This window comes from Ochotona princeps, chromosome 19 (assembly GCF_030435755.1).
Source record: "Ochotona princeps isolate mOchPri1 chromosome 19, mOchPri1.hap1, whole genome shotgun sequence".
In the NCBI taxonomy this organism is placed as follows: Eukaryota; Metazoa; Chordata; class Mammalia; order Lagomorpha; family Ochotonidae; genus Ochotona; species Ochotona princeps.
In genome coordinates this window covers 25,457,520-25,471,974 of record NC_080850.1, presented here as the reverse complement: position 1 = coordinate 25,471,974, position 14,455 = coordinate 25,457,520, and the positions used below count along the sequence as shown (strand labels likewise).

Sequence of the window (14,455 nt, the reverse complement as noted above, 5' to 3'; positions counted from 1 at the left end):
ATTCAAGTCTTGGAACACTTGCCACCCACCTGGGAGAACCAGATGAAACTCCTGGCTCTCACCTCAGCCTAGCCTAACACTGGCCACTGCAACCATCTGGGTAGTGAACCACCAAATGCAAGTTCTCTCCCTGTCTCTGTCTCTCCATCTCTCTTTCAAAATTTATAAATAAACCTCATAAAAATAATAATAGAGACTGACTTGAGGCTGGCACTGTGGTACAACAAGTTAAGCCACCACCTGTAGTTCTGTCATCCCATACGGGCACTGGTTTAATTCCCAACTGCTCTACTTCTAATCCAGCTCCTTGCTAATGGCCTGAAGAAAGTAACAGAAAATGGCCCATGCCCTTCATTCACTCGACAGATTTCTGTCCAGTGATTTGGACTACTCGGGTCTATACTAGACCCTAGAAAAGTGGCAGTGAATTACAAAGCAATATCTGCTCGTGTTTCATGCTTTGTTCTCCCTATTTCACCCCCTCAAGAGGATTTGCATTCCATTGGAATCAATTCAAAGAATTCAGATTACAAAGAGTATATGACTCACAGCTGTGGCAAAAATCTCATAGGATACTTTTCCAGAATGTTCACTCCCTCTTCCCTGCTTCTTTCATCCAGGTAGGAAGCGGTAAATACTTCCCATATTGTTTGTGACACCAGATTGTAAGCCTGGTTTGCAACTGCAAAGCAGATTTAGAGCCTTTAGCATAAACCTGCCAAATCAAGACAACAATAACATCTTCTAAATCTTTTTGATTTTAGGGCCAATTGCATATTTGAGTCTTGAAAGGACCCAACTCTTAACAGGTGCATGATCTAAAATAGAGGGATGTAGCCATGAAAGCTTGGTCTTGCCTGCGTATGTGAGGTGATGAATGAGGCTAAAGGGGGAAATGGAAAATTACAAATTCTTGCCCTTGAGAGCAATGTAACCAGGTTTGATAATAGCAGCGCAAATGTTCATGCTTTTCATGCTTGCGACTCTCTTTTGGGAGAACATCTTGGGAAACTTGAATTGTTGTATCTCAGGGAATAAAACCAGCCTAACTTTGTATTTTTCAGCACCTGAAATGTTCAACTCCAAGAAAGAAGCAGGTTATTCCTTTGCTGTTGATTGGTGGTCCCTAGGAGTGACAGCATATGAGCTGTTAAGAGGCCGGGTACGGTGGGATTGCATTTTTTCTTTGGTTATTTTTCTAGAAAGTTCTATTTCAGATTGAAAAGGTATGTTGTTTTGTAAGAATCAAGCAGTTTGAGAACTGGAAACAGCTATGTCATGCATTGCCAAATGTACAGATTAATTCTTCATCCTACATATGGGGCCAACTATGTGAGAAAACATTAAATTGTATGGTTAAAAAATAAATGAACAATACGTATATTATAAAATCCCAAATGAGGGAAATGAATGAAGCATGCATGTTTGTTTTGCAGTTATAGTAGTTGACTCTAATTCATGAAGAACTTGCCAAGGCAAGTGTGAATTATTAATGCAACAGAATTCATGTCCTGTCTTGCTGGATTCCTACTTGTCATTTGGCTTGTACGTGCTGGGCTTAGTGAAAACTTAGACTGGCCTTCTTTGAAAGGAAACATTTCTTAAACCAAAAAATCTTTTCTCAAACAATAAAGATAAAAAACAAATCTGATAAAACGTGTATTTTAGACAATTTTTGCAAGCTATTGCATGATGTGAATGTCTGCCTAATGGGTGTCACAGCTTGGCTTACCCTAACACGAAGGATCGCGTGGTTCAAACAACAGTTATCTGCTCACAGTAGGTTTTGGTTCAGGGTACCAGGAAGGCTGACTCTACAGAGGCCTGTTTTCTCAGCTTACAGACACTAGCTTTTTATTGTGTTTACACATGGTAGGGGTGGATATGAGGGAGCAGAAAGAGTGGGGAGACAAAAATCCTCTAAATCTCTGATCTTATTAGGCCTACCCTAGCTCTAATTGCCTGCCAGAGACCGTACCTAGATACCATCACACTGAGGGTCAGGGTTTCAGCACAGGAACTTGGATGGGTCACAAATATCTAGTCCATAGCATTCCATTCATGAACCTCTGGAATGTATGCCCCACTCATATGTCAAATACATTCAATTCATTCCAACAGCCCCAAAGTCTTAACTTATTCTAGCATCAACACTAAGGTCTGAGCCAAAAGTCTCATTGAGTGTCATCTAAGTCAAATGTGGATGAGACAGCACTTAGGATCCTTCCTGAGGCAAAATTCCTTTCTTGCTGGGAACCTATAAAACCAGACAGGTTATCTGATTCTAAAAGACAATATGTACAGGGTGGCCAATCCAGTTCCAAGTGAAAAACAACAGGAAAGAAAAATCCCTCAGGTCCAAGCAGTCTAAACCACAAGAGAGAATCCATGAATACCTGTGAAGGCTTCAGAATAATCACCTTTGGTTCACTTGCCTGTCTCCGGGATAGCTGTGTCACTCCCACGCCCGAGAGTGGGGGCCACGGGATTCACTTATGTAATGTTCAGCAAGAGCCTTGGGGGCTAGGGGTAGGAGCTTTCTCGGGTCCTTGCCTGGTTCCGACTTTGGGTCCCCACCTTCTCTTGTAATGACTATCAGGATCGCTCCAGAAACCCCTCAAAACAAACAAACAAACTAGAATAGATAGAGGACAACAAGGAAAGCTTAGAAACAGACAGGAAACAGTCAGCAGGGATATACTTATAACTCACTGGATAGGACACAAAGATCAGTTACTCCTCATTGGGGTATTGAAGATTTCTCTGCACACCCCTCCTAAAACTGTTCGCCTAAACTGTTGACATATGTCTTGTTAGAGTTATAGAGTTAGACTACCCGAAAAACAGCCAGGTTCAGCAAAATTATGCTTCAATGCTATGAACTGCTAAATACTAAAATTAAAATAGACATGAGACAGCTGAATAGTAATCTATAGCCATTTTTTTTTAATTGGAAAGCTGGATATACAGAGAGGAGGACAGACAGAGAGGAAGATCTTCCATCCGATGATTCACTCCCTAAGTGAGCCACAGCGGGCCGGTGCTGCACTGATCCAATGCCAGGAACCTGGAACCTCCTCCAGGTCTCCCAAGCGGGTACAGGGTCCCAAAGCTTTGGGCCGTCCTCGACTGCTTTCCCAGGCCACAAGCAGGGAGCTGGATGGGAAGTGGAGCTGCCGGGATAAGAACCGGCGCCCATATGGGATCCCGGGGCGTGTTCAAGGTGAGGACTTTAGCCGCTAGGCCACGCCGCCGGGCCCCATTCTATAGCCATTTTAAGGTGTATAGCACCCGGTTGTATATAAACTAATAACTGAAATGTCAATGTAGAAGTCACAGGATGTGGTTCAGAACTTGCATTCTTTTTTTTTCTCCTTTAACATATTGGTTACTCAATAAAAATCAGTCAATTAGTCCTTGAGGCAATGAAGACTCCCAATTAGGAAATAAAATACACACAAAAATTTTTTAATAAGAAGAATAATTTTTAAAGTCATAAAAAAGAAAACAAACTCCCTCTGACATCTGAATTTCACCTTCAAGAATGAGTATTGCATAGTATGGAAATGAAAATCTTTTGTGTTCTCATATGGATAATCTATCTTCAGATATAGACATAATATGTTGCTTCTCTTGCAAAAATAGGAGCATGCATCTTTCTATTAGACTTGTTTTTCACTAAATGAGAAAACACCTAAATTTATTTTCTTCTTAAAGACTAAATTGCCCTCAATAATTTTTACTGTTATCAAGTATGCTGCTCTTAAGTTTTCCATTTCTCCCGTGTGTATCACTTCAGTAAAGGTGAGACCTTATCCTGTGGGGTTCAGTATTTTCCGTAACATTGAACTTTCAATGGATATGTAATAAATGTATATCACGTGAACCGAGGAACAAATCACTACAAATCAATTTTGACAACTGCAGAAGAATCAGCCACTAGGCAGTATGCAATTACATCTCAAAATGCAGCTAATCTGAGGAAAATTATATACTAACATTTAATTACAAGTATTAGTACAACTATGTCACAGAGGGACCTGCTACACAATTTCCTTCACATTCTTGTTGACAGAAAACTATGTCTCAATGAGAAAAATGCACTTCAAAACACCCCTAACAGCTTCTCAACTGGTCGCAATGCCGATGACTATGTCCAGGACAGTTATCTCTGTCACCTCATTCTCCCATTGCCATCCTAAAACAACGGTCCCTGGGGCTGGTGCAATGGCTCAATTGGCTAGTTGTCTGCCTGCAAGCACCAGCATCCCATAGGGGCACCAGTTCATGTCCTGGCTGCCCCACTTCCCATCTAGCTCCCTGCTGATGGACTAGGAAAGCAGCAGAGGACCACTCATCTCCTCCTGTGGGAGACCTGGAGGAGAGCCCTGCTCCTGACTTCAGATCTGCTCGGCTCTGGCTCTGGCTATGGCGGCCTTTTGAGGAGTGAATAGTGGATGAAAGATTTCTCTCTCTGTATCTCTCCTTCCTATAAATCTGCCTTTCAAATAAAAATAAATATTGAAAAAAATCAGAAACAAAGGTCCCCATTCTTGATAGCTGTGCATCATCTATGACCCTTATCTTAACATAGGGAATATACAGTTTATATCCTTTGAATGTCCTTAGAGGCAACTCTTCAGCCTTCGTATTCGGATTCCTGAAATATGACTAGACTAACACATGGATTGTTCTCATTTCACATTTTACTTGTCCATATTGTTCATTTTCTATATTTTCATTTGTAATGTATCTTAGAACTGTCCTGTCTCTAGCTTTACATAATCTACAGTTCACATAAAACACATACTTCCAGACTCTCACTACAAAATATATTAATATTATTAATGGCTGCCCTCTAGTGGACATCAATTTATTTCCCCCTGCAAGTTAAAACTAGTTCTGTCCAGCTCTTCAAAAACAGTTCTTTCCTGTCAGATTTCAAGCTCTACTTTCTGTTGTTTGTCTATTTATTTTAGGTTTTTTTTTTTTTAGTTTGTATGATTGTTTGTTTGCTGTGAGGGGTTTTCGAAGCGATCCCGATGGTCACTGCGAGGGAGGGCGGGGGTCCAGAGGTGGAGCCAGGCTCGGACCAGAGAAAGCTCTCCTCCCTGGTCCCGAAGGACATTTATTGTTCTTCTGTGTCTGCGGACCGCTCAGGGCTTCTGGTTGTCTTTCCGATGACGTTGGTTTCTGCCCGGTAGTGTTTGGACTTCTTCCATCCCCTGCGGAAGCTCCGGTTGGGGGTGGGTGACCTCAGAGTACTCAGCCTCCGAGGGCATCCAATTCCCTGTGGCCTCTTTGGCAGTTGGGGTATAGTCCTTGTTGCTCGTATTAGTAGTTTGTGGTGAAGGTCTGGGAGTCTTCGTGGTTGGGATCCAAGCTTCCTCCTTACCACCTGCTCCACTCTGGAGTGCCCCCCTGCTCCACGCACATGACCTCCTGTTGAGAGTTGTCAGGATCGCACCTGATTCCCCCCTCATGCATTGGTATAGTAATTTTATTGTTGTTTAGTGCGGCTTTGAGTCTGTTGTCTATGAATTGAGCTGGCATGGATTGGCTCATGCCTTGCTGGGTGGGACACAAAGATTAGTCACTCCTCACCATGGTGTTGAGGATTTTCCTGCACACCCCCCCCAAAAAAAATGTTCTGCACCTTAAATGTTGACATATATCTTGTTAGAGTTACAAGCCAGTCTAGATTATCCCAAAATCTGCCAAGATCAACAAAATTATACATCAACACAACAAATGGCTAAATACTAAAATGAAATAGACACGAGACAGCTGAATGGTACCTTATAGCCATTTTAAGGTATATAGCAGGCGGTCCGGTCCTGTATATAAACTAAAATTGAGATGTCAATGAGCTAATCATAGGTTGTGGTTAGGACTTGTTTTTGGCTTTTTGTTTGTTTGTTTGTTTGTTTGTTTTAACATACTGGTTACTCAAAACCATGTCAACTCCATAATATTGCAAATTGCTGTTGATGTTATATTGGGACTCTTAATTGACTGTGATGATATTATACCAGCTCTGACTTCAGACCAGAAATGGTCTCCCCAAGAAACTGTTCAACCCATCTGGACAATAAGTAGCTGGACTCTATGCTTAGTATATGTTTGCAAGGAAAGAATCTTGATTGAATTTGAACTGTAATACTGCATCAAGGTGGAGGAATCCACCAGGGGGGAGGGGAGAGGAGGGGTGGGGAGATTCCAGGAGCCTATGAAACTGTCACATAATGCTAAATATTAATAAAAATAAAAAAACAGTTCTTAAAAAGCATTTGCCTTATCATAAAATTTTCAACCCCTTTTTAAAGGGAGCCAGGGACTCCTGGTAATAAGGAATAGATTTGAAGTTTTCTGAGGACTTCTTTGTCTTGAACTTTCTTCTTATCTTTCAAACAGCAAAAAAACAGGATATGAAAACTTTCTGGATCTCTTGATCATCAACATTCACATAGTAGTTTTTTTAAACTTCCATTTCTTAGGTGCTTGCTCAGTTTTTTGTGTAAATACCTATGAAAATTACCTTGCAAAATAGTTTTAAATTCTCTTCTTAGAGGATGATTCAGCTCACTGAATTATTTTTCTTGACTCAGTGAAATTACCAACTTTTAAAAATTCTATTTCATAGGAAATTATAGGTGTCTGTCATCTCTTTTTTAAAAGATTTATTTATTTTTGTTAGAAAGTCAGATTTACAGAGAGAAGAAGAAATGGAAAGATTTTGCATTGCTCCTTCATTCCCCAAGTGTCCGCAATGGCCAGAGTTGAGCCAAGAGCTTCTTCCAGGTCTCCCACGCGGGTGCAGGGTCCCAAGGCCTTGGGCCGTTCTCCGCTGCTTTCCCAGGCCACAAGCAGGGAGCTGGATGGGAAGTGGAGCAGCCGGAACATGAACCAGCATCCATCTGGGATCCCGGTGCATGCAAGGCAAGAACTTTAGCCACTAAGCTACTGCACTGGCTCTGTCATCTCCATCTCTCTCCCTCTCTCTCTCTTTAAGGTTATCTGGCAACATGAGACAACTCACACATTTGGTTTCACACTCACTGCCTAAAAACAATTAGAAGTTGAGATTGACATTTTATTGGTTAAAAGTTTAGCTTGGAACATTTGCACAATAAAAGGTTTTTATTTTTCCCTATAAAAATAAAGACTCATTTCTTCCTTCTTTTAAGAGACCATATCATATTCGCTCCAATACTTCCAGCAAGGAAATTGTGAACATGTTTGAGACGGCCATTGTGACTTACCCTTCGGCCTGGTCACAGGAAATGGTGTCACTTCTTAAAAAGGTAAGACTGTATACCAAAAGTAAGAATGAATGCTGCCTGCCAAGTTATAAGTTAGCATAGACTGTTGGGCGTGGTCATACATGACTAGAGTGCTTTAACATATAGAACATAACACATTATTAACCTGTGAACATACTTTACTAGGGTGTTTCTACCAACATACATTACTAACACAACCACAATCATTACTAGAGTGTTTTTTATAGCTAATTGAAATCTATGGCTTCATTAAGTCAACTCACTAGTCCCCTTGGAGTCCCAAAGCCATCTCAAACCCAACATGCACAGGGAGGTTTGCAAAGAGAGCACTGTCGTATTTCCTTCAGTTCTATACTTGAAAACATTTAGAGGGAATTTGTATTGTCTTGTTTGGTTTTTGTGGCTGCTAACCTTCCTTGTAACCCTGCTGTGTGTCATCTGGTTGACAGCTCCTGGAGCCTAACCCCGACCAGCGGTTCTCTCACTTGTCTGACATTCAGAACTTCCCGTACATGAACGATGTGAACTGGGATGCGGTTCTGCAGAAGAGGCTCATTCCGGGCTTCATTCCTAATGTGAGTAAATCCAGACACAGGGGAAACAACTCTCATCCTGTGCACTTGACCCCATGTGCCAGACCCACCCATTGCCCCACAAGACAACAGTGCCACAAAATTCCCATTGCACAGATGGGAAAACTTAAGCACACACAGGGTAATTTACTCATCAAACAATACACAACTACTCAGTGGCCAAGCTGGGATTCCCTGTTCATTATGTTGAAATTTTCACTTCCAACCAGAAGGTCTAGTCCCACCCCCAAAATAAACATTTCCATGAACTTGGTAATGGAAAAAATTTCTTCTCATTCCTAAGATGTACACACTACAAGAGAACATTAAAAATTGCTGCAATTGGAATAAGGAATTTATTTTTATCATTCATCCTTCTTCCTTTGCTAGTTTTACCTCAGGAATCTATAATAATAAGAGCCAATGAGAAATCATTTCCACTGGGTGGGTATAGGATCCAGGGCATCTGTAGAATCTAGAATATTAATGAAAATATGGGCTCCAGTCAGGCTTCGGGCCCCTTCTGGGCAGCCAGGGCCTGGGTAGCAGATTCAGTTGTAGGTGTATTGCTGACTAATGTGCTCTTTAGGGGCCTCTTAAAAGTAACACAAAGTTGGCTGTTCTTAAGACCACCTGAGGCACTTGCCTGGGGCAGTGGAGGGAGGTATTCCAATGAGTGTGCTGGGCGGAAGTGCAGGATGAGAGTTGGGAAGGAATAGCATGATGGGATTCCAGCATTCCAGATGCCTGACTTAGAAAGCAGTAGAAGGATGACGTCAGGCTTTTTCCTGACCACTCTTTGGGTGCCGGGAAACAACAGGTAGCCCAGTTCCTGCAAGACACTAGAGATGAGCATCATCCACCATCACTTCCCTGCCTCCTTCTCAGCAGCAAAGTTGCCCAAGAAGAAACACTGCCTTACGGTGACTTTATTGTGAACCTGAATCCTCTGAGGAGTTGACTAAAGGGCAGATTCTTGAGCCTTTTATTCAGAAATCCTGGTTGGAGAAATCTGTTGGGAGACCTGGGATGCAGGGCTAGTGACTTTAGTGATTCTGGTCTACGTGGCCATTGGGACTTTTAAGAAACAACCCAAAGACTAAAGATTGACAGGGTAACTGTAGCTTCGGCTACAGAATACATAGTCAAAGACTGTGAAAATCGGTGCTGGTAACCAATGATTATAAACGCTAGCATGGGATGCCTAGCTGCTGCTTATTGCACTGCCTTGTTAGGCCCAAGTCTGATAAGTTTGTCAAATGGCACAGGAATCAGAGTCAGCAACTCTTCCCACAGAAAGGCCGACTGAACTGTGACCCTACCTTTGAACTTGAAGAAATGATTCTGGAGTCCAAACCTCTTCACAAGAAAAAGAAGCGTCTGGCGAAGAAGGAGAAGGAGATGAGGAAATGTGATTCTTCTCAGGTGAGCAGGTCCCCAAACGCAGGACCCTGATGGTTGCACTTTGTGGGAGAGCTCCTACTGTAAGGTCAGTTTGGCACCCCACTCCTCAGCCCTATGGGATGCCAAGAACTAGTGAGCACCCAGGTTTCCCAAAGGGTGCACCCATCTGGGCATCCCAGCAGCAACGTTACACAGGTGAACTTTTCCTGTGCATTTCTGCTGCTACTTAGTCATCACCCTCTCCTTGTCCTCAACTCAGACCTGATCAATTTCTTGGGAGCTAAGCTCTACTCGGCCAAGCCTATCTCAGGTGACTGCAGCTAACAGGTGCACGCCTGGCTGTTTGTGGCCCCGTTTCTGCCAGGAAGAGGTTGTGGGATCTGCCATCCCTGGAAGTGGTGTCTGCTCTTTGTATAGGCAGAGTTTTCTGGCAGCAAGGCTCTCAGAGTGTCTATCAACAGGGACATTCTTACTAACAGGAATTCTTATTTAGCTGAACATTGTTACTGTAACTGAGGTTGGCTTAAAATTCATTTGAGGACTAAGTATATGATTTTGTCTGAACTCAGATTTCAGTAACTTATAGGGACTCACTAGGTTTTTGTACTCACATGTGGTTCTGACAGTGAAGCAACAAACAGCTATAACCCTCTAAAGTCATGCATCCAACCAGCCAGCCAGCCACTTGTCCATCTACCCACTCAAATGCTCACTCAGTCAAACATCTATCCATCCATTTGGGGCACTGTCATCAAATACCTATCATCTACCCAGTTCCTATGCTAAACTCTTGAGTTAGAAATGAATGAGACACGATTCCTGCATTCAGTGATAAGGGCTATGTAGTCTTGTACTGACATTAGCTCTTGAAACAAGTAAATACCCATTATTGCCTTTAATGGCCATTTAGTTAAAGCTCACATGTCCATTCAGATAATCAGATCTTTGGCAGATTCCTATTCTAAAGTATTTCCTGGTATTTTCCTGGAACTCTTAGCTGTGCTACAAAGATATCTTGTTCATTGCTTGTCACTTCCTCCCAATGATTCATTCTTTATGTTATAACCAACTCACTTCTCTAGACTTTCTCTTTTCTATGACTCCACAGAGTTTGGCTCAAGCTATTAGATAACAGCCAATGTGTTAACAGGCCCAAAAAAAGTAGGGAAGATCAAGCTATCGTCCTTTATCTAAGTCTTCCAAAGTTTCAGAAGTAGCTGAGGGATGTATGTTCTTGCTACCTTGGTCAACATGCTGTTTCCCATTCCCGGCTGTCCTCACACTACGTTGCCCTCACCCTAGCTCCAGCCCCTCCAAGCACACAGGCCTGCAAGTTTGGCTCTGCAGGGCCTTTGACCATGCTTGTGGCTTTCCTTGGAATGTTCTTCCCTGGAATATTCACATCAGGGCTTTCTCTCCTCCTTCACACCCTCAACATGACTTTGGTTAAGCTGTGATCACCTCGCTGTCACTTTCTATCTTAGCTTCCATTATTTTATCTCCTTTACCATATCAATATGTTTAATAAATGTCTTCTATATCAGTTTATCTGCTTTTCTTCTTTTTCACTCCTTTATAGTGAAAGGTTTTCTGGGTGAGGATCAGGTCAATCTTACATACCACCGCCTTTAGGTTACACCAACAGTGCCTGTAACAGTAGAGGCACAAAAAAGTATTTTCTCAACGTGTTGCAACAAGGAAGGAAAGATTTTAAAGTGAACAGTGAAAACTGGATTTTCTCTTACAGTTAAAAGTCAAAGTCCACCCACAGTGCATGTTGCTGTGGTCTTTTTCCTTCCCATTTGGGAAAGGCTAAGGTCATGGAACAGTACCTCCTTATGTTTCCTAAGACGAAGAGAAATGGAAGAGGCAGTTTACTGTAGGTGGCATTGTAGCCTAGCAAGTGAAGTTGCCACCTGCAGTGGTAACATCCCTTATGGGAACTGGCCCATGTCGCAATAGTTCCACTTTTAATCCAGCTCCCTGCTCAGATGCCCGAGAAAGCAGCAGAAGATGGCCCACGGACTTGAGGCCCTGCACCCAAGTGGGAGACCTGGATGAAGTTCCTAACTTCTGGCTTCAGTCTGACCCAACAATGGCCTTTGCAGGTGTATGGAGATGGGATGAGCAGATAGAAGAGAGGGGTCAGAGAGAGAGCATTTTGATTTTTAAGAACTATATCAATCATAAAAAGAGGCAACATTTTTTTTTCTCCCAGATCGCAACGTCAACTTCAGAATCCTTTGCTAAGAAGTGACTCTGCCTGAGATTAGATTTTACATCATGAACCTGAGAGGATAAGCTAGTCTTCCACATTTAATTTGTTTTAAACTTCTTTTTGCTGTTGTAAAATATGTAGAGGTTACAATTTGGGCCATTTAAACCAGTTTAAAATCTATAAAATGGAATATTAAATATATTTACAAAATTGTACATTGTCACTATTTCCAATCATTTTTCATGAGCCAAACGTAAGTCCTATTCCCATCAAGCAATAACTCCCCTTTGCTTCCTCTCGTCATGCTTTGTTCACCAATGTGCTTCTTTCTCTATGAATTTGCCTATACCAGATATTCCATATAAAATGGAAGGCTAAAATGTTTATGTAGCTTATGTTGCAACTTCATTCCTTTTTATGGATGAATCATATTCTTATATATGAAAATCTTATTGTATCTATCCTCCCTATCGATGGAAATTTGGTATGATTTGGGTTTTTTTTTTTTAATAATCCTTCAGTGAATATTGGCCACAAAAATGTTTTCACTTATTTGAGGTATATACCTAGGTGTGGAATTGCTGGACTAAATGGCATCCTATATCCCACTTTTTGTGGAATTACCTAACTATTTTTCACAGCTTTGAAACTATTTTACAATTCCATCTTTGATTTACAAAGATTCCAATTTTCCCATATCCTCCCCAATGTTCAGGACTTTGTTTCGGTTTAGTTTAAGTTACAGCCGTCTTAGCAGGTGTAACGTTGCCTTCTTAGGATATTAAGGCTGATCGGGACATGTCTTTCGTCGTAAGACAGAAATGATGGTTTTATCGCAATTTACCTGATATGTAATAATTGATTTGGAAATGTCCATGTTAATGACATTGGAAGTGGAGCCAGAGAGGAGGGGTCATTGAACTCGACAGGTTCATTGTGAATGCTTTCTCCCAGCCAGGACGCAGGAGACAGTGCCACGCCGGGACCATGCTCACCATGCTGCCCAACTCCTGCAAGCAGGGACTGAGAAATCAGACATTTTTTATACAGATAATTATATGATTCCATAGGACCAAGCATATAGGAGGTGCTCATCAATGCTATCTTTTTTTTCTAAACATTACATTTTTATTAATTACATTGCATTATGTGACAGTTTTATAGGTACTGGGATTCCTCCCACCCCTCCCCAAACCCTCCCAATGTTATCTTAAATAACACCAATTATTTGTTGAAATGATAAAGCCTAGCTCAGATTTTTGCTTTTTTCTCTTTTCATATAGGAAGGAGGTGAGGGCCTTTATGAACCAGTAATGAAAATTTGTAGATATTTATAACATTGAGGAAAAGAGATATAATGTACATATTATATTACCAGGCAGACATATTTTTTAATAAGAAATCTGTTCAGCCTGCTAGACTTGCTGGAGGGCAGTGTGTGTTTCCACAGAGCTCAGCACCAGTCCCTGAAGTTCAGGAGTCTTATAAGAGCCTTTATTAGGAATATTTGCATGAAGCTGACTTTTTAAAATTATGCAGACCACTACATGCTTTTACCTACATAAATAAGAAAAATGAAATGTCATTTTCTTCTTGTAATTTTATGGACTTCTTTCACCTCAATGCAATTAGTAGGGCCTGCAGTGTCTCAGAGCTAAGAGCTAGAATTAGTGAGTACTGAGAAGAAAGAGGTAACCTTGAAAAGCTAACTTTATAATAGGGATTAGCAGCAAAGGGTGGCATTATCTTATTAAGAGATGGAGTCTGGGGAAAGATGTGCAGTGCTGGCCGTCATGTGTCCAATGCACAGGCAAAGCTAGCACTGCTGGCACAGTGCCAAAGGGCTAGTCTTTCATCAGACTTCTATAAAATCTGTCAGAGCGCACGTCCCTTTCCTCCATTGGGAGTTATCACATTTGAATGCTCTCTGCCATAAGGGGCTAATTGCAGCCTAGTGTGCAGTGTTGACCTACTAAATAGTCATGCAAATGGTGAACATGCAATGATTGAAATAGATGTTCAATCACATATATCATCTCTCCAGGCATTAGCTCCTGTGTATATCAAATAGGAAGTGTTTTAGGAATGACATTGTGTCAATACCCTAGAACACAGTTAGGTAAAGAAAGCATTTAGGGCCCGGCGGCATAGCCTAGCGGCTAAAAGTCCTCACCTTGAAAGCCCCGGGATCCCATATGGGCGCCGGTTCTAATCCCGGCAGCTCCACTTCCCATCCAGCTCCCTGCTTGTGGCCTGGGAAAGCAGTTGAGGACGGCCCAATGCATTGGGACCCTGCACCCGCGTGGGAGACCTGGAGGAGGTTCCAGTTTCCCGGCTTCGGATCGGCACGCACCGGCCGTTGTGGCTCACTTGGGGAGTGAATTATCGGATGAAAGACCTTCCTCTGTCTCTCCTTCTCTCTGTATATCTGACTGTAATAAAATAAATAAATCTTAAAAAAAAAAGCAAGCATTTAAAACAGTACTCCATGCATATTCACTGTAAACTGTGATAATTCATGTTTATTTATTGAATTAGCTAATTAGTGGGAAGGCTGAGAGACAGAAAGCAAGCTCCTATTCACTGATTCACTCCCCCAAATGTCACGAACAGCCAGGACTGGGCCAGGGCTGGAGCCAGGCTGGTAACATAATCCAGGTCTCGTGAGTGTGTAGCAGCAACCCAAGTCCTTGAGCTATGTCCACGGCCTCTTGGGGCTTGCATTGGGAGTTGTCTGGAATCAGGAGTCAGAACTGGAACCCAAACCAATACTCCAGTATGAGCCTTGGTGTTTTAACCAACAGGCTAATGGCTTGTGCCCACGTACCAAGTTTTGGTCTGTGTGATGCTGAAGCTCATTATGATAGGACACTTTGACACAACAAGGGATTTCTTGATATTGGTGTCCCACTTGAACCATTTGTACAACTCTGAAAACATGCTAATGCCTGTGTCCTTAATGCCTGCGCCCCGTGCAA

General features: G+C 42.0%; 1 protein-coding gene across 1 annotated transcript in view; it reads left to right on the top strand.

The window, feature by feature from the left end:
- STK32A (serine/threonine kinase 32A) overlaps positions 1 to 14,455 on the top strand; it is a 99,927-nt gene that overhangs the window by 80,687 nt on the left and 4,785 nt on the right. Inside the window, exons 8-11 of the mRNA XM_004586533.2 lie at positions 1,065 to 1,162; positions 7,188 to 7,304; positions 7,733 to 7,858; positions 9,152 to 9,280. Coding sequence (XP_004586590.1) covers positions 1,065 to 1,162; positions 7,188 to 7,304; positions 7,733 to 7,858; positions 9,152 to 9,280 — 470 coding nt within the window. The remainder of the gene's footprint in view (positions 1 to 1,064; positions 1,163 to 7,187; positions 7,305 to 7,732; positions 7,859 to 9,151; positions 9,281 to 14,455) is intronic.